General features: G+C 39.1%; 1 protein-coding gene across 5 annotated transcripts in view; it reads right to left on the bottom strand.

The window, feature by feature from the left end:
* Positions 1-21,684, bottom strand: part of ebf3a (EBF transcription factor 3a) — a 103,011-nt gene that overhangs the window by 17,895 nt on the left and 63,432 nt on the right. For 4 of the 5 annotated variants that reach the window (XM_063003659.1, XM_063003656.1, XM_063003655.1 and 1 more), the window contains exons 7-10: positions 20,090-20,171; positions 16,286-16,403; positions 10,568-10,701; positions 8,999-9,125 (exon numbers count right to left, since the gene is read on the bottom strand). In XM_063003659.1, the coding sequence (XP_062859729.1) occupies positions 8,999-9,125; positions 10,568-10,701; positions 16,286-16,403; positions 20,090-20,171 (461 nt within the window). The remainder of the gene's footprint in view (positions 1-8,998; positions 9,126-10,567; positions 10,702-16,285; positions 16,404-20,089; positions 20,172-21,684) is intronic. The other variant, XM_063003658.1, reaches the window with a different exon arrangement.

The raw sequence follows: 21,684 nt of genomic DNA, 5'->3' as shown, positions 1-21,684 counted from the left end.
ACATATAAGACATCAAAATAGTAATGCAAGAGCAATTTGGAAATGAAGTATGTATGAATTCTTACTTTGACAGAAATTTGGCCTATGCTAGCCAAATCATGCTTGCGTCAGTACATAACAGAACCTTATAAGGTCACGTCTGTATGTAGGAATATGTGGTGATATCCAGGAGAGTGCATATCTGTGTATCTGGGCTCTACATCTTTATATACTTGAAGATGGAATACTTTGACCTTGTTCTCTAAGATCATACACTGTCATTCCTCACAGCTGACATGTTCTACAACTGAAGATACATATCTCTGACATGCTTCTCTTACAGGGTAACAAAGCTCTTCTGTAATAACAGCACAGTCAAGTGAAATGCTTGTCATAGATCCTAATAAATTATGACCACACTGAGTCTTCAAGTTGAAATGTAAAGTCAGAAGTGACGAGAAAAAAATAGCTGTTCGGAAATTTAAAAGAGAATCCTGTCCATCATGTGTCAGCTATAGCTCTGTAAAAACAGTCATCAAGTTTGGCAAGTTAATTGGAAATGGAACCAATGGCACAGTAGGGGCAATTATGTGCTACAAAGTGTATAACATGGTGTGTGAATTTAAAACCACTTAGATGGCAGACAGAGAATATAGCAATGTCACTTTTGACAGATTTGACTGTGTTATTGCAATTTAGTGGATTTCATGAGTTCCCAAGTAACGCAGAAAAAAGCATAAAGCAAGTGAAACAATCAAAGGGTGTAGTTTTAATAAATGGTAATGGTAATTGTACCCTATTAAACAAACAAGAAAAACATTGAGTACTTGCCTGGCATTCCACGCCCCCATTATGGCCTATTATGATAAGGCTATATCTTTGGGCAAGATAATGAGTGGCTTTATTACCGTTGCTTGCTATTACTTTGTCTAATTATACTTAACTGCTCCGAGCTTATCTCTGCTCCACCTACGCCATCAAAAAGTCTTACCCCCACCACACACACACACACACATATGCCCACATGCTATTTTCTTTCTTCCTAACCCAAATCAAGCAGAAGGAAAAAAGAGGCTTTAAAGAAAAAGCAAGGTCACATTTCAGAGCTGGTTTTTGTATATCACTGTGCCTCACTGTGCCTCTGTAATAGTAAGAGTAAAGGAAACTTTCACAAGGGAGCACAAGATAGACATAAAACGGGTACGAAATACAGCTCGGACATTAGTGCCTGTAGAAAATGTATACTCTATGTCCCTTTCTCTTTCTTTTGTTTTAAATTTTACTTTTGTTCTTCCCTTCTTTTAAGATCAATTGTTAAGGAGACTAATGCGTATGCTGAGAAATCAACAATAGGAACAGAAAGCATCTTTCTTTTAATTCTGAAACACCATGGTTCCAGCCCAGTGGAGGAAGGAAGGTGAAGCGAGACACTGCGATATTTGTGAACAGTAAAAAAAAAAGCTGGCGTCCATTTACTTTAGTTTCTCAATGGCATAGCCAAAACAGAAAAAAAAAAAAGATTTGGGCCAGTATACATTTGCTAGACCAATTCAGTTTGTGACTATAAGTCTGTAATAATGCATGTAGTGCAATTATAATTTTATTGAGCTTTCCCAGACATATCAACTACACCAAGCAAACAAAACAGAGACATAGAGTATGAGACTGAGAGACTGAAAACCAAGTAAAGACCACTGTTATTTGTCTTGAGTGTAGTTTTATACCATAGATGCTCTACTCCAAAAAAAGGGCTTGTAATGAAAAAATAAAGTCAAGAACAATCACATTGCTCAATCTGAGGCCATGCCTCTAGAGGGGGTAAAGGATTCCAGTGTGTTATTTCCTGACAAGTGCTTTACGAGTTTGTAATTCTCCCCAATTCAATGGAAAGATGCCAATACTGATCGAATCAAACAGAGTTTATTAAATGGGCCGCTGATTGGTAACCTAGTGAACTGGGATAAGTGGAAAAAAGCCAGAGGAATGAGAGTAAAATACTTGTAGGGTTGTGTTTCCAGACTTCTGCCTGGCACAAACAGTCTGTATAGAAATAACTTTGCTAAGTCATAGTGGTGAAAAACTGCCTATTGTTACAGAAAGACCACTATAATGACTTTGCAGATTGTCAACAAGACTGATGTTTTGGTAGGGTTTTGGTATAGACCATAAGAATGTAAGCTAAGGATTCAGATTTCTGCAGTCTATTTTTTTTAGTCATTATTAACCTAAATTGACTTAAAATTGAACTAAAAAGTTGAGGGCTAGGTTTTATTGCACAAGAATCCAAACACAGTCAGGATTCAAAATGACCATTTTTATTAGAAGCTCAGATTAGGAGTGGTACAACTTGTAGAGACTAATGTGAAAAACACTGCCTAAGGACCACCAAAAGTAAATAAACAGCCCACTAAGCCTACTTAAGCACATCCAAATAAAACCATTTGACTGAACCTGCAGATTACCAACCACAGACCATTGTTTTTGGAATAGCTAGACCTGATTATAATCTCAAAATTCATGTCCAGAACGAGCCGAATATACAAAACGTGCATTTTTTTTTTATTTACTTAGTAAATGCTTTAGTCTAAAGAGATTTACAATTAAGATTAGTGATTGAGGGATCAGAACATTGCTTAAGAATCTAACATTGGCAGTCTACAATAAACACCTATAGGGTTTTTTATCCAAAGACATAAAAGCATATATGCTGCTAAGCTGCCATCCAAATAATTTTCTGTTCTGTTTGTAGACTGGCCTCAGGTTAAAAAAAAAAGAGCTAAAGTGAAAAAAGTCCCAGAATTTAGAGTGATGTAGTGCTAACTTCATTTTATTGCCAGCTGTCTCTGAGGAAGCTCCATCTCTGAGAAATTCAGATGCTCCGGAAATTAAAATTTCAAAGATCTTTAGAGGTGGGGGGAAAAAGCCGGGTGGGTGGGAAAAAATCAATAGTGACAGATCAATGCTCATAGAAATTTCATGAACTTTGAACCGATACAGGCAGGATGATTGGAGTGGGATGGTATGGAAGACTCTTCCTAGCATTTGGACAAAGAGGGAAAGCCACTTCTCCAGACTATTGTGTTTTGCACCTTTATATTATATTTCACTGACACTATTTATATTTCAAAATCTATATAGAAAAGAGGGTTAAAAATATAAAAGCTCCCCCATTAACCTCAAACTGTTCACACAGTTTTCTAGTTCTACCTCATATTCCTTGACATTTGAGGGCACACAATAACCAATAGCTAGCCAACAGAAACAAGCGTTAACACTCAGACTAGGCTTAATAAAATCGGACCTCCCTTGTATCAATCTCAGACTGAAATTAATACTGTAAAATCAAGATCAATATATGGACAGTGCGAAAGGAAAAAAATCGATGAGTGTGTTAAATTATAGCTGCATTTTTTCCTCCTCATTCGAGATGAGTTAAGTTTTCCACCGTGTGTCGATACATCACAGTGTTTGGCATTCATCTATAAATAAAGTCACGATTGAGAGGGATAAAGCGCTGGACAGGGAGGCTCAGGTCTGGAAAGGCAAGAGGCGAGACCAGGAGGACAAAAGTCATTAGTCAGAAAACATTTTGACTGCTGGTAAGGGCAAACCTTTTTAAAGCAGCCACAATAAGAGAAAACGCAGCAAAATTAGCAGCTTGTAGGACAGTTATAGTATGTTTAATAAGATAAGGTTTATTTCCTTGCTCAGAAGGCCGGGGACATCATAGGTGAAATTGTATAGATTGATAAGATCGGCCTGGTGTCTGGACCTTATGGCTTGTATTTTTCTAGAGATCTACATAGACGAGGCATCTAACTGGCATTGTGATAGGACAGGAAGGGGTGTGTTGAGACAGCTTTGATTACATAACCTTCCTGCTCTTGATTACTGAGAGCAAATGAGCGCTTCTATCTGATCCAGTGTGAGCCCAGTGGCAATGGGTGGATAGGGAATGATGCACTAATAGCCTACTCTAAATCATTCACTGATCTTTCAGTGATACTTCGTTTTATGTGGCACTGTTTAAGAGTTTGTTTACTGCCAGACACAGCTCCCTCTGTCTATTATTTCTGTTCAAGCAGTTGGATCCCTGTCCAAGAACAAGAGTAACTTTTACAGCATTACTGTGTACTGTTCCCATATCTAATAGAGGTTAATAGCTTTTAAATGTCAGCAATTAGTCTAATAAAAGGCCTGGGTTTGGTGCCAGTTCCTATACTTTTCCACAACATTTGCCAGACCTCAGGTGGGCATCTTTAACAATTGGAATGAGTGGCAATGCTGCAGAGTGAAGTGGTGAGACAACCCCTTTGTCCTCTTTGGCAGATGATGAATGACTGTCTCCTCCTCGGCATGTTTTGTCAGTTTTGGTGCAGCCGAGTCGATACCTTCACCTTGACAAGGAAACTTTGTGATTTATCAGGGCCACTGGCCAATAAGCAGGCCATCAGAGCCAGACCCTCTGAGATCCAGTGAACAGCCTTTGGTCAAAGTCTTCTGGAGTGGAATCACAAAAAGGTGTATGATAGACAAATGACTCTTGTTAGAAGCGGACAATAATGAAAGGGGGGGGGGGGGGGGTGTTGAAGTTTAAAGGAACAAGAGACAGCGGGTGAGTGAGAGGGGAAAAAAGCTTGACTTGAACTAATAACAGAAAGGGGCCATGGTGGTCACTGTGGGTCCAAAGATGAAGCACCCTGTCATGGAGCAGGTTGGGAAATTAGCAAATAATGTTCCTCTGCCCTGATAAATGGGTGACAGGTTTCTCATTTTTTAACATTTTGATGCATGTCTACAATCCCATTGGACAAAAGGAAAAGTTTACTGGCCCTCAATTTCCGTGTGATGAATCGTGGTCGGTAAATGTACGATTTCTGTATGAGGTATAGTTCATTTTAAGCAATTGTGGTAAATGGATGTCACTGATTAAAACAAATAGTCAAAAGGGGTGATCGCTCTGGTTGAACATCTCTCTCTCTTATCTCCCTCATTCTCTCTCTCCTTTCTCTTTCTCCCAGTAGAGCGTTAAGGCCAGGCTCACAGTGACCGTGCCTTGCTAAAATAGAAAGCGATAGCTTTGATGCAATTAGAGTCCAGTGCTGACCTATATTTATGATTTCTGTATTTCTGTGTGCTTATAAGGCCTTGCTCTGTCTTATCACACTAGCCAACACCACCCAAACTGATGATCTTTTTGTGCCACCAAAAATGCACTTCTGTATACACAGAGGATAGTTAGTCTTTAAACAAACACTGTATGCCCTTTAAATCCTTCACATCTTCGGAGAAGTAAAAAACAAATAGCCAATAGAAAAAGAAAAAAAAAGAACAGTGTACACGTGCTTGTCAAATCCAATACTGGAGCTTAAAGCGAACATCTGTATGAGGCTTTAAGAATTGCGAGATCAGCTTGTGAGGGCTTCTTCGAATGAATGCTATTGGCAAGAGGACAAACATGCCTGTCCCGCTTTGATTTTTTTTATAGACCCTCCTGACAGGCTTTCCAGCACTAGGTCTGATCAATGGACAGCAGATACTGGTTTCAGATGCCACACAAGTACTAACAAAAGACACAGCATTACAAACAAACAAGGTGAAAGTGGGAGGGAAATGCATACACGGAAACACCTGGCCTTACATCATTAATTTGTTTAACTCTTTATAATGAATGTATATTTTTTTGTCTTTTTTAAAAAAAAATTTAATTTCAATTGGTGCTTAATTGACTTTAACGATTTTAATTAATCTTGCCTCTTTTCTTGTTGATGACATTTTTTTTTTAACAATAGAGCTTCATCTTTGACAAAATTGGCCAAAAAACGTTAACTTTGTATACATGAATTCATAACATTATTTTATATAATTTAAAATGTATTATTTATAGGTTTTTGCACTTTTTACTTTTTTAATGTTTTTATTTGTTATCATGTTTTAATTAATTAATTTTTTTAGGTTATGTTATTTATTTATTTTATTTTATCTATTTATTTTTATTTTTTTATTTATTTTTTTGTTAATCTTAACTGCCGTTAGTCAGATGTTTTAAAAAAAAAATTATTTTAATATGAGTCAAAAATGACCGAGGATGAAAGTGTACAAGTAAATAGAAGTCTTTAAAGAATAACAGGAGCTCTTCGGCAGGAGCAGGATACCAATAAAAGTTTAGATCCAGTAAGGGCCTGGAGCTGTAAATAACCTCACTAACTCTCACTCAGAAAATCCTGCACGTCTGTGCATTCATGGATGATCGGTATTAAATTGCATTCTGATTTAAGAAAAGGACTCACACCTCATAAAGCACTTATATACACTCTAAATTTATTTAACCTTACAGTCTGGTAAAATGCCAATTTGTTTGGGGCATATGTTTTGAGAATACAAAGGCTATCTTTTGACTGTTGACCTTGATGCCCTCATAACACATAAAAAGCAGCTTAGAGAAAGAAAGGATGCTCTTTGACTTTTAAAGCCAGTGTGGAGTCATTTACTTAAGCAAGGTTGACCTCTAAGACAGGTGGCTTGCGCTGGTCATGATGGAGGAGAATTATCGACTCCTGAAGTAATGCGTCATTCCCAGTGATGCAGCTGGTGTCTCAGTAAGGGTGGAGGTTTTCTTAATCAACACTAGTAACACTTAAGACTGCCACCTACACTTCAGACAAATTAGACTAGATTTTTTTGTTCTTTTTCCTATTGGTGAAGAAAAAGTGAAAAGGCTGTTATACTTAGTACAAACGCACCGGAAATGTGTAAGCTATATTTGGAGATAATGTTTCCATAATGCTTTTGCTGCATTGTTTTGGTTCATTTTCTCTAATTCCTTTGCTTAATAGCAAGTCATTAGCTTATTTAGACCTTGTATGGCATGCATTTACACTACACTTACACGCAAAACAGTTTAAAAAGCGTTCACCAGGAAAGACCACCTAGCATTTTCAGTTCAAAGCTAACATTTATAAACTAATTACAAGCACGGGCAGTTTGTTCCAATCAGTAGTACTAAAAAAGCAACAAAAGACACAATGTTTGGGGGGGGCAGAAAGGATTGTAAATTCTAAACAAACAGAAAGGAAAAAAGGTAAAAAACAATTAACAGCACTATTGTTGATGATGTTTATATACTGTAATAGTTAATGAATATATCATTTATAAAGGAAAATGTTATTGGCATGCGGCATGTTGAATTTATTTTTAATATCCCACATATGACCCCACAGAGTGTGTAAAGCACCTTGAGAAACTAAGTCTAAAGTCATCAAGCCATCCAGGTCTCTTGTTATTATAAAAATACACTTTTTATTGTCTGAGTGGGGTTTAGACAGTGGAAAAATCATCATAAAATCATAATTATAATCTATGGCTGATAGAATGCCTAATTTTATTAGATGTACATGTGTGCAGTAAAATGAAATTTGTCTTTAGTATTATTATTATTATTGTTATTATTATTATTATTATTATTATAAATAATAATAATAATAATAATAATAATAATACAATAATATTTTTTATTATTATATTTTTTATTATTTTATTTTATTTTATTATTTATATTCTGAGAATATATATTTATAAAATACAGGAGAATTCAATAACACTGCCTTTTAATTTAAATGTATGTGTTATTTTTTTATTGGCTTAGGTTTGATTGTGCTGGATTTTAAGAGCTCACGTTATTTTGGTTGCTAACAATTTGTCCACATTTATTTTAGCTCAAGATTATGAAGTTTAAACTGAGCATTTTAGTTTGGATTCTTTAATACTTGATATGTATATAATCGTAATAAAGCCAGTCCTGCTCTTTGTAATTTGTAGAAGATGGATATAAGGTTAGAGGAAAACAAACTAGTTACAGGGACGAATAAAAATATTATTCTTTTGTGTAAAAAAAAACAGACGAGAAAGAATTTGGCCTTGATGCTTGTCAAAACTTTCCTACAAATCGAGTGCTAAGCACTGGCAAATGGGCATAGGTGAAACGCTGGCGAGATTTGTCCGTTCTGTAGAGCAGACATTAGTGTCAGAGCTCATATAACAGAGCTGGTATTAGGCAACCTCCCCACCCCCTCCCCATCTAGGGTTTCATTATCTCAAAGGCTTGTTGGGCTGTGGTCTAACCCCACTCAGGGGGGTTAAACGGTCCAGACTGGGGTAGGAAAGGAGAACAGCTGCCCCTGAAGGGACTAGCATCAACCAACCTACCAACACCCCCAACCCCCTGACTTTTCTGTATTTCTTTCACTCACTCTCGCTCTTAATTCCTGATCATTATCTCATTGTCCCACTTGGTCTGGGATCAGATCCTGAGCTTCCAGGTCAAATTTGGAGTGACCACATTACCTCTGCTATCAGCAAGAGATTAGGAACACCCTTACACGTGCTTGTAAACACACTCATCCAAACACCATCATTTAGGAATTGTCTGTACACCATGACCTTGCTTGCTCTATATATTATTTACAAACAAGCACACACACACACACACACACATGCACACACACACACACACACACTGTGATGGTAGCCTATCTATTAAAGGTGGGTGTATTTATGCTTACAGAAAACTGGGGGAAATTGGAAAGGTTTGGAATGTGTTGTAATGGGTTAAGATTTACAGGAGCTGGCAGCTGCCCCCTTCACCACACTGATGGAGGAGGGATAAGGTTACAGACAGAAAAAAAGAGGGGAAAAAAGTCTAGGTCATTTTGACACGATTGTTTGGTGGGCTAGAGCCTGCAAAGACCCTCAGTAAAACTGTATAAGCTGGAAAATACTAGGGCTGGTACGTATGACAATATTATCATGGTTATATTTAAAGGTTTTGTACTATACACCAATTGCTAGACACAACCCTCAACTGTTTTACTGCAATTAAAAGTTACCTTTGTTATGCTGTCTGCAAAACAGACAGTATTTTTGTCTTATACAAGAAAGGAACTAGGCGAAGAACCTAAACATTAGATTAAATAAATAAGTACAAATAAATAAGCAACTTATTTACTTATATTGTACTTACCAGTATAGACGAATCGTCCGGGCGCTCCTTTGCAGAACTGCTTGGACTTGTAGGACAGAGTGACCTCCACGACCCCTGGGATGTGTCTGGGAGGCGTCTGCACTCGGATGGCATGGGGTGTAATTAACTGCCAGGGAACAGCAGACACAAACATTTAGCACCATGCCAGCTTTCCTTCACACACACTCTTCTATTCCACGCTAACCATGTTTTCTACTAAACTCAATTACTACTCAGATGCTAAATTATCCTGTCAGTGCTCCACGTTCTCAAAACTCAACAAACTGGCCCAGTTCAGGAAAAGCCACAGGGTGTGAAGCTGGATAAAATCACCACATGCCTCTCTGTGTCTTTATTTTGCTTCTTTTTTTTCCATCTTGCAGACATTTCACCCTTAATTGCTTGATTATTTTGCAAGAGCTCGCCGATCAGTGCAGAATGCAGTCAAAGCCCCAGTGGATACACTGCTGCTTAGCATGCTTGGTTGATCTGATTCCTTATCTATTCCTGTGATTAAGTTGGGGGGGATAAAGAAATAAACAAACACTGATTGGCTTTCAGGGGGGCTGAAAGAAATTTGTGTGAGGAGACAGCTTCATTAACATTAATTTAAAAACGCACCACCCTAAATCCTGGAGCTTGTAGTGACTTTAATCTGATTAGTGAGTAATCTACAGGAGTGTGTAACTGTTGTTTAATATTAATCTGACATAAAAATATAAAGGAACACCAATCAGACCAGTTACAATCTACAGACTATCCATTTTAGATTGGAGGCTCATATCATTATTGTCAAAATCTTTCTAGACACATATAATGTAATTTTTTTCCCCCAAATGTTTTAGGGTCAGTCCACTTTATACATTATTTATTTGCACACACTCAAAGCAGTGTATTTATTTTGTACAACATGGTAGTGTAAGCCTAGTGGTTCAAGTATGTTCGATTATGTGGGGGGGTTTGGGCTGAACAAGACCCTTAATGCTTAACTGCTATCACTGTATTTGCTCTGGATAAAGCAATTTTAAGTTGCACTGGATAAGGGCATTTGCCGAAAGTCATTACTGTAAATGCACTTACTATATGAGCTTGAATTAGAGAGAAATGAGAAATGATTTTGTGATGATAAGTAATACGTTTTATTAACTAATTTAATAAATCAATATGAGTTATTGCTCAGTCTATGATATCTGAAAGTGTTATAACTTAAAGAAGTGTCAGGTTATAAGCTGAATAGGCTCAATTTATTTAATTTTAGTATAGCATCAAAGTGCTTTGCTGCTGTGTTGTAATTAAACATGCTTAATAACACTTGTCATAAAGCATATATTTACAGGAATAACTACAGTAATAATTATATGATATCAGTTATCATAGCCTTACCCATTAACAATGTCATCATTAAAATTATAAAATTAAGTATGCAATAGGTACATGCACATATCTTAACTCGTTACAGCATTAAGCAGTTATTACATGCTTACTACATTGTTACTATACTGTTATAACAACAGGTCCAAGCATTATTGCTAAAACTAAGCAGTAATTGAAGCAGAGTTCAGGCCTTACCTCACTCCATACAAGCATTGTGCCAAACACGACCTGTAGTCCATCAAAGAAGTTATCCCCAATCAGAATGACCGTGGCTCCACCGGTGGTCCAGCCTTCACTGGGGCTAATCGCCTTTATGCACGGGGTAGCTGCTTATGACAGTACAGAAAATATCCCACTCAGGACCGTGGTATTTCACACATACACACACATAAACTGAAATATAGAACACACAAGCTGACTCCCTAATTGAGGGCATTACATAAAAAAAAAGTAAAATAATAAGTAAAATATATAAATTTTTATTAAAAAAAAGGCAAAACATGAATGATTTGGGCCACACAGAAACTAAAGGGCAGAGCTATATCAGTCTGCTCTGTTTTTAAAGCAGCTATTAAGAAGTGTTGTTCGTGGAGGGAGAAGCGAAAAAGCATGGCCATTATTAATGATTAAGACCAATGGACATACGAATCATCTAAGCCTGCTCTCACAAATCTACACAGTCAATACAGGGAGCTTTTAGCATTGAGCGTTTTACTCAACAGCATTCAAATGTATGTCCACAATAAAAACTAACCTTAGCAACAGAAGGTATTGATATTACTATAAATTTTGTTAAACATATTACGTGAATGATATGTAGACACCTTTTCTACTGATTGTTTTATTTATATTGATATAAATGTATTATTTTAATATATACTATAGTTAAGGGCAGGTTTTATAGATGTAATGAAAGATATGAAGTCATATTATAATGAGTAAGTAAAGTGATGTCATTTTAAATGATTTGTGGCTGAAAGGTATTTTACAGGACAGTTAAGCGTCTCTTGCGCATTATTGTCCAGGCTACAGAAAACATGAGGCCATTATGTCTCCTTCACACATCTACTTTAATGAGTAAAGATTAAAATAAAGAGAATATGAAACAGAAATTGATGTACGACACTCTAAGGTTCTGGACTTTTGAGGTGTCCTATATAAATATATATTCATCCCATCATTCAGTATTTATTTATTATTTGTTTATTAAGTGTTTTTTTCCTGGTCAGTTCCAGGCTAGATCCGAAACTAATCCTGACTGCGCTGCCTCTCTCTCACCCGCCCTCTCTCTCCATGTCTGTGGGCTAAGAGAGCCAGGCCGAGTTAATCACCATTAGGTATTGTTGTGTTGAACAGGCCAGACAAGGCACCTTTCTTTGTTTGCCTTAATGTTGGACTAGTGGAGGTTGTATTTGCTCATTCCTCTCACATCTCAGAGCAGCAGAGCACACACGCGCGCGCACACACACACACACACACACACACACACACACACACACACACACACACACACAGAAAAGGAGCTTGCCCTTAACTAAAGCTGTTGACTTCATGCTAATAAGTTCATACAAATTTTCATTTCTGAGGCTTGCGAGTGACATTTGCTTTTCTTAATTGCAGGCAGAGTGCTTGAAAGCGGATCAAGTCTCAGAAGACAGACGTGCTTCCTCAAAGGGACTGACCTTCATCAACACTTCCAATTATGGCGAATCATTCACCAAAAATTACAGTAAACAAATTTACTTTGTGTAGGTGAGCAGAAGGGAGGGACCAAGTGGGGCTTTGCATCTGCTGTGTATGTGTGTGTGTGTGCGTGAATATGTCTGTCTGCATATGGGTGTGTGATCTAAAAGCAGACTCACAGGAGGGGATGGCTAGCAGCTGCAGCCAAAGACCACCGCGCATAGCCTTGGAATTCGCAATGACCCCCACTTCACAGAGAGACCGCGAGTCGCCTTCTGCCTAGCTGCATTTGCATACACTTTCAATGCTCATGTAGTGGGGGAACATGTGTTCAATGGGAGGCGTGGCAAAGTGAATTACACAGCCTGTGTTAGCGATCTAATGCTATACGTGCACAATGTGGGCGAGCAGATGATGGAGAGTGAGGAGAGCAGACGTCGAGGCCAAGTTCAACACCACCAGGAAGAGAACGAGGAAAATCGTATTTTCAGGGGAGCACTTTTCAGCAGGGGATGCTAGTCAGGGTTTTGGAGCAGGGCCACATTTTAGTGTTTTGAATTCCTCCCAAAACATCTAGAAGACGCAATTTGCATTTCTTTTGTGGACATAAAATAAATAAAAAAATAAATAAAAGGTGCAGTGTTCCTAACTGAAGATACTTCTAGTGCTAGCATGTATGTGTGTTTGTTCACATGTGTACCGGCCTCCTGCTGTCTTTCCGTGTGAATTGTTTTCCTGGTGGGAAGCTCTAATCAGAGATGCGCCCTCTTCCATGGTAACATATCCAGCTCCGAAGTGTTTGTCACCTTCCTGCCTCTCCCACAACATTGAGACACTCAAACAGGTCCGTTCTTGCCTGATGCTGCCTCTCTTTGTTGAGCCGACGGCCAAACGTGCCGCAATAGTGTTGGGGATGGCCAGATGGCAAGCTGATCCGGGCGCTGATGGGATTAGAGCTCGTACCTTGTGTGTGTGTGTGCGCGCACGAGTGTGTGGATGTGTGTGTGTGTCGCCCATCTGGCCCCCTTTAACAGGCTACAGCCCTGCAGACGCGATCCGCTTGTCTTTATTGCATAAACCTAACAACATTACCGCCACTTGGTATGCAAATCGAGCTGGAACTGCAGGCCTTTCAAACACATGCAGCGAGAGAGAGGGAAAACCAAAGCTTTCATATAGTCTCTCTATCTTTTTGGGTGTTTAATGCTAAAGCATAACGACTGCAACCTTGTTTCTCTGTATATATGTTGTAGTTTATACTTTTTTATGCAGCAGGTGCACTTCTTGCTTCAGCCAATGATCTACATAGGGGGTTGTGTATGTAACTAAAAGAAAAAAATTGTGAACCCTTTGGAGTTTATAGGATAGTCAACAGGCCTTTCGACTGGCTGAGTTGTCTATACAGTCCACAGAATGTTCTCGTTTTGGTGTGGGGTTACATGGTGGACACATCATTCTTGCAAAAACTAGATTTATCTTTGTGTACATTTCTTAGAACACAAAGCACTTTAACAACCTCCAATCTCAAGAAGTACACGTAATTTCAAGAGGGGTTATTTATTTATTTATTTTTGTACAATTGGACGTGTTGTAGGATTAATTTGAGCTTGTTAGTTGTGTCTATGTGAGCACATGCATGTTGTGTTGTGTACATGATTAGTAATTGAGTGTTACCCCCAAATACTAGAAAATATATTGATTACTATTACTGTTCACTTTAAATGATTACAACTTCCATTCCATTTCTTTTTCAACTGCTTTATACTGGTCAGATTCACGGCTGTTCTGGTTCCACCAGGAAACATGGGGCGTAGGGCAGAAATTCCCTAGACAGGGAACCAATTCATTACTGGGCTTTGGCCTTCCTCCTCCTCAGACATAGCCAATTATGTCTGTGTAGAGATCTGGCCAGGCTATATTACTGATTCAAATCCAGATGCAGTGGTGGACTAGTGTAATAAACCGCTGCACCACCTAAAGGCAAACTAGGTTTATCTAGCCAAATATTAATAATATAATATTATAATATAATAAGAGTTTGACAACTGTTTTCTACAAGTGAATTAAAATGTTTAATTGAACTGGCCTTGTGACCTGTCCGGAGTGTTTTCTACCTTTCTCAGAGTGAATCGGACCTACTATGACTCTTAATAGAATAAAGAGGTAAAAGAGACACTAAATTAACAACTTGAATTGCATATGTGTTGTATTTGTTCTATTCAGTCATGTGAATGCAGTGCAGGTCATGTGATGGAAGCTTATCAGAGAAAACAATCTCTATATTCTATATAAGAATTACTTGAATCCGCGATTGTCTAGGTCGGACAGAGCAGCTGCGTGTACCGTGTTGGCATGTTTTTTGCAGGGGGGAGACAGAGTACTGCAGTCCACTGGGGCATCAGCAGGGGAATTACTTTTACTTGAAGATCAGAAGCCAGAGTAAATTCACTGTCCGGGAACATTAGCCCTTATTAGATGATTAGATAAGAGCGTTAGGGGAAGATGAGACTGTCTGTGTTACAGCAGCACCTCTCTCACTTCGTCTGCCTCGCTCTCCATCTCGTTTTTCCCGCTCTCACCACTTATCACTTCCAAGAATGGGTTTCTTATCTCAAATACCCTGTCTGGGCTTCAACCTGAGTGTGGATATGGATGGGATTATGGTTCGCGGTCGTACTCACCCAACACGTGTCAAAAGAGTGCTTGTTATCATCAATTGCTTTGGCATTAATGTTGAGAAGTCACAGTTCTAAAACACAAGCACTTTGGAGCAACTCTCTCGCTTCCTGTGTGTTTTTATTTCCAATGAAAAGTTGAACACGTCCGTGTAATAATTCTTAAAAATTAGCAGCTGTGATTATGGTGGGAGGCTGAACCCGAGGCCGAATGACAGTCATAAGTCCAGAGTTGGATCTCTTCCTTTGCTTTGGCATAACTGTTCCCAGTTCGCTCTTAAAGCCCCTTATTAGAAGGCTAGTGGCAATATCAGCTCGGCCCAAATTTGACGTCTGGGCCGGTTGAAATCCCAGGTAGCTAAGTGGTGCAAAAGGAAACGGGGTGTGTTATGTGTGTGCGGCAGTGCATAAGGACAAGGAGAGCTTTTAAAACCGCCAGGACTTTTTTTAAAGATGTCAAAACATCACTGAGACTCACGAAAAGACCAAATTGAAATAAAACAAATAAATATATAAACTCTGTGACTTAAATCACAGAAAATTGTCACATTGCCTCTTTTCAGACACTAAAATAAAAAAGATTTAAGGACAATTGTTTTGAAATAAAGAAACTTGAGATGGATTGGGGCAATAAAATAAAAAAGCAAACCCCACAAATGGGGTTTAAAGGCAAGTATAAGCTGGGTCTCTTTCTCTCCCTCTATCTATCTATCCCCAGGGACCTAGCAAGACAAGGGGAGAGGCTTCAACCTTCTTAATTGCTCTCCTAATTAAAGGCGGTTGCTAAGCAAAACACACCTACCATCAAACAGGAGCAGAAGAGAGACAAACAACACGTCATGGGGGCCAAACTGCTCCAGCGCTCAGGGCACCCATGCTTAATTAAGCTATTTTCATTTCTCGCCCTGTCATTAATAAACGAACAAATAAAAGTCTGAAAACCAAATAATTTAGTCTTCTTTGTCTTGCAGGAGTCAGAGGGTTACTGCAGTCTACTTTATTTATGCTCCCTAATTATCATATCAGCTCATATACTTAGCTGAATTAAAAAAGCAACAAATAATATGATTATTAGGATACAGGAGGAGACAGTTAACATGTAGATTATCTTATAATCAGTAGAATTAGAAGTTTAATTTTGTCTTTTTAAACCTCTTTGGATATGTATACCTAAAATAAAAAGTACACATTTTTGACTGATATGTAGCCCAATATCATTCATGAAAATAATATAATAAAATATAATATAAAACATAATAATAATAATAATAATAATAATAATAATAATAATAATAATAATAAATGAAGAAAGCAGGTAGCAACACAGTTAAATGAAAACTAATGTGGTTTCTACATGTTTCATGGCATCTACTGTAAGAACAAGAAGAAAGCTCACTAAAATAGCTACACTAGTCCACAGTCACTTCTACACTACACACTACTTTACACTACATGTAAAAAGATGCCCAAATTTGGGCAAATAGGAAGAAGAAAAGGAGAAGAAGAAGAATGGCTGAAGCGCTGCAAATTAGAAATTCATGTAAATGTGCCGTACCTTCAGAGGGGTCAAGGCGGCGAGCTCTGCGACCATGTTTAGAGTTGTTGTGGACGAACATGTTGTCCGAAACGGCCAACACGTGACCGTCCACGTTAACTGTCGTCGATATAACGACCTACAGAGAGGGTAGAGGTGGATCGTTATTGGTGTGCATTGTTAGTGGTTCAGTAGTAAAAACAACAGTAGTGTAATGTATGACCTGGATGGCGTATGATCAGCAGGAGTTTGGACACACACATACCTAAACATGCAGTATTCCACAGAAGACTTGGGATCGCACATACACTCTTTACACTGTTTGTTTTATTTTATCTAATTTTTCACCATGGCAAGAGAGCTTTATTTTGAATTCTGAAACATGTGGGTGCTCCACACCTTCCGCACATTAACCGCAGGCGGAATTCAGCATGCGCGCTGGCTGTTTATTTTGCTACAGGGTGGCAGGAATCTGGGTTGAGGGGGTCATTCATTTTAAGACCTTATGTGGTTTAACCTTGCAGTTCAGCTTATTAAGACAATAAATTACACCCTGGTAATCAGTTGGTTTCTCTGGTTTCTTAAATAACTCCTGTAGTCAGCAGCTAGTGGGAAGAAGGATCAGATTTTAGATGATGATTATTGATGACCTGGTGAGAAAAGTATGCAGCTTTTCAATATGTGGAATGAATTTTTAGAGAGCAGTTCATAAACATCGCTCAGTGCCATTACACACCCACGGGACACATTTGTCATTTAATATTTCATTATTTTTCCAAAAATTGAGTGCCTCCCCCTGCGTTACAGCTGTTTAATTAAGTTAAACAATATTTAACATTTGCTATTTTCAGAGCAGCAGGTCCGTATGTCAAAAAAAAGAGGTTTAAGCTCTATATAAAGACTTAATTTCTCATTTCTTAGCTACAATTAACCTCTGTCGGGACAGGGCCGCTTTTCCTGCTATTAAAGGATACACATTACAAGTGCTTCTTATATAAAGCACCATGTTTGAAAGGCCCCCATCAAAAACCTGCCACTCAAAGAGCCTGTTTTTGTTATATCTGGGTGCTTGGACAAACAACCACTACAATTAGAAATTAATCCACCACTTAGGTGAACAGAACAAGAGGCTCTCATCTGCTCTTAGAACCGTTAACAGTCACTCAAACACTGCCTGTGGGCCTCGCAGCTCTAATACCACCCATCTGCATTGATCTATTGATATATTGATTAGTTGTTGTTCCTCATTAGCAGCAGTGTGATTCAGTGAATTGTGTCCTTATAAAAAGAAGAAGTAACTCTTTAGTGAATTAGCAAGGTCACTGTTACCCCACAAGTGCTTGATCTGAGGTTTAGCATTTGAATGGGAATAAGCAGAGAACAGGGTGAATGGTAAGAGGAAAACAGACAGAGAGATCAAGAATAAACATTAGACTTGCATTACACCCCCCTCCTCTCTTATCCTTGCTGGCTCTGTATCTCTGAGAGGATGATGGATGGGCCATGCTCTGGCCCCCAGCTGCCCGACTGTGGGACGGTGAAAAGAGAGCATGACAGGGGAAGAGAGGAGCACCAGAAGTGCAACCCTTACACGGGATCTTTCCGGTTGCTACATGTGTGAAATTTATTCTAGAGATGGCATTTAGTTTAACACAGGGTCGTCAGGATAAGAGACAGGCGCTATGTTTAAAAGGACAACTGAGCTTTTTAAGCCTCGAACTCTGCTCGGGATAAAGAGGAGGACCTAGCTCGACTAGCCTGGGTTTAGACTGAGTCTTGATTGGCACCATATTGAAGATTAATCTTCTGGGCCTGGTTTTGTTGCTTGCCCAAGTTCTTGTAGCCACAGAAACTTGAATTAGTTTCCATTTGGGTGGACAGGGGCTACTGAGGACAATCTAATACCTGCTGTTTTATACTCTACCAATGTCCGAAAACATAGTACTGACTGGTAAAACCCAGGTTGGTTGATTCTGTGACAAGTTTATTTAAAATAATAAGAAATTAACATAATTTTCCCCAAAAGGAAGGAACCAAATCTTCCTATGACTTAATTATTGGCATAACAGGATCTGTTTTGAATATTCTTTAAGGTCAGAAGCCATCAGTACGACTCTCCTCTAACAGTTTTGCTGAGCCATCATCAAGCAATGAACCTGTAAAAAAAGGCCCTGATGCCCCGTTAAGACCAGTTAAACCTTCTGGGAGGAGAGGAGATTAGACAGAGACAGTGGGGGGATAGAGGGAGTCAGGTGAGCCATCAGTGGTGACGGATGTTTCTTTTGGTCACCACCAAGTCAAGAAGGACACTTCCTATCACTCTGGCTCTGACCTTCCGCTCTGGACACATGGATCAATATCATCGTGTTGGGCCCTCATCCACTCACCCTGCAGTGCGTGAAAAATGAAAGCTTCATCGCCGCTCACTGTTCAAGGCACTCTCTTCTTCCCGTTATATATCTTTATAACCTGGCTTCAGATATAAACTCATCAAAAGTGCTCTGTGAAACATTACTAATACACCTCAAGGTCACGGTGTAGTCATGTGAAATACTGTAGCTACCTGTGGAAAGGTTGCAGTAGTGGATCTTTGTTCTAGGGTAAATCCAGGGCTACAGAGATGACAAATGTACCTGGAGAAGGTGTTATGGTCCAAAAATCAGTGTTATAGTGGGTGTGTATTGGTCCATGTGCCATTTTTGGACACAAAGGATATACCAAAGATTCATAGTATGATTAATATTGATTAAAAACTGTTAATATAAATGTATATGCACATGAAACTAATTAATAAAAGAGGTTAAATGTATAGTTTTATACATACATGAAAGCTTATACTATAGATTTTAGAGTTTTCTCAAAGGCAATGTTACACCACACCAGTGCAATAGGACTATATCACAGTAGTGTGATTTATTAACATCATAATACATTTCGTTTTTCATTTTTAATATATAACAAATTATTGTTAACAAATATTATTTTTTTAGAAGAGTAATTTGTGGTACATATACACTGACCAGGCATAACATTATGACCACTGACCGGTGAAGTGAATAACACTGATTATCTCTTCATCATGGCACCAGTTAGTGGGTGGGATATATTAGACAGCAAGTGAACATTTTATCCTCAAAGTTGATGTGTTAGAAACAGGAAAATTGGGCAAGCATAAGGATTTGAGCGAGTTTGACGAGGGCCAAATTGTGATGGCTAGACGACTGGGTCAGAGCATCTCCAAAACTGCAGCTCTTGTGGGGTGTTCCCGGTCTGCAGTGGTCAGTATCTGTCAAAAGTGGTCCAAGGAAGGAACAGTGGTAAACCGGCGGCCAAGGCTCACTGATGCAAGTGGGAAGCGAAGGCTGGCCCGTGTGGACCGATCCAACAGACGAGCTACTGTAGCTCAAATTGCTGAAGAAGTTAATGCTGGTTCTGATAGAAAGGTGTCAGAAAACACAGTGTGTCTCAGTTGCAGGGCTGTTTTGGCAGCAAAAGGGGGACCAACACAATATTAGGAAGGTGGTCATGATGTTATGCCGGATCGGTGTATATGTGTGTATGTACTGTATATATGTGTATGTGATTAAAAAAATGCAGAGATAGTGGTTTATATGGTCCGAGTGGACTCAGAGCCATGGGGCAGGATGTTGTGCAGGTGAGTGCAGTGCATGTACAAAAGCTGAATCATCAAGTCTCTGGAGAGGAACTCTCCCACGCCATCTCTGGCTCCACATCCCTCCCATCCACCTGCTTTACCACTTTAGCTGCTATAATATATATCAGCAATTGTATGTGTGTGTGTGTGAGAGAGTGTCTAAAATTTACCTGGAACCTGCGCATGTCCCGCGGGTTGCCTGCATTCTTCAGGCAGTTCTGATTGCACTTGAGGAAGAATTTTAAAAAGAATCTGTAAGAGATCAGAGAAAGAAAAATCCACATCAGACAATCAATCCCGCTCTACACACTCTACAAACTTGCCCAAACTTACTGAGTACAGATCAATACCACAGAAAATAGATATGGACTTCACAGCACTTCCCAGCAGTAAAAGAAAAAAGAACAATCCCAAAGATTGTAAACCAAGCATCTTAAGTAAAGCTATAAGTTGTAAACTGAACGAACACCCAATGTCAAATCAACACAGCTGAATACAAAACACACACACACACACACACACACACACACACACCTGAACGATAATGATCGTCTGTGTTTTGTTCACAACCTCCCAGCGGATGTTTCTCCAAACTGTCTGTCTGTCTGTCTATCCGATGCATACAAATCCCACAATTCCCATTAGAACCCATCTGTCCACAAGATAGGCAAAGATTCTGCCCCTACCCACCACCCCCTCCGCCCCCTCCTCTCCATCCTGTAATTAAAGAGAGGCAAACGAGTGCACCTGAGCCCCTCTCATCATCAGGAGACACTCGAGCACTTAACAAGGTGAGAGCAGCCCACAAAAAACTTCCAGCTCGCTCTGACAATTAGAGTGAAGCCCGGCACCGGTACAGCAGTGCCCGGCAATTACAGCACAAATTACAACCCACCTAATCTGCTCCGCAAATGTCATGTGAGCGTGAGAGTCAAGGTGGGATCCCAATGGGCATCAACACTCTCACACACATTCACACTCGCTCATACATCTGCACCTAAGCCCAGTACGTCTGTTTGAATGGGTAAGTGTGGAACAAGTGGGTGCTCCCAACTTAAAGTCTGTTGAAAAGGTAGCCAAACTTATAAATTGTGGGTTTATATAACAGTACTGACTATATAATATGATATTCCATTTATGGCATAATTGCAGACAGTTTTATCTGGGGGGTTAAGGGTCTTGCTAACAGGCCCAACAGTGGCAACCTTGCAGTGGTAGAGCTTGAACCAGGGACCCTTCGATTACTAGTCCAGTAACTTGACCGCTGAGCTACCACTGCCCTCAATTTTATATTTATGTATATGAATATATATTTGAATGTGTATATATACGTATATATATATATAACGTGTATTTTTCTAATTGATTATTAGAGACACAGACATAGTGTATTTATTTATTTTTGGCCTTAAAACTTTGTCAGCATGGCATTTTTTAATGTCCATATGGGTTCCATGAGGTACTCCAGGTACCTTCCACCTTACTAAAACAAACAGCATGTGTATTAAATACTCTTAATTACCTATGAGCAAGAATGTATCATTGTGTTGCCTTATGATGCTCTGATTTACAAGACTTAAATCTTACAAGATTTAATCTTGGCTTGTCCCTGTGGTGAAATTACTAAAGAAATGATGCCCACCTGACACTGGTAGCATTTACATTTATGGCCGTTAGTGGACAAATTCAAAGCAAATTATAATAACTGGCAAGCAGTGGTGGGGCTTAAACCAGCAACCTACTCCAGTACCGTAATGACTGAGTC

This window comes from Trichomycterus rosablanca, chromosome 10 (genome assembly GCF_030014385.1).
Source record: "Trichomycterus rosablanca isolate fTriRos1 chromosome 10, fTriRos1.hap1, whole genome shotgun sequence".
NCBI lineage: Eukaryota > Metazoa > Chordata > Actinopteri > Siluriformes > Trichomycteridae > Trichomycterus > Trichomycterus rosablanca.
This window is presented reverse-complemented; position numbering and strand designations above follow the sequence as displayed.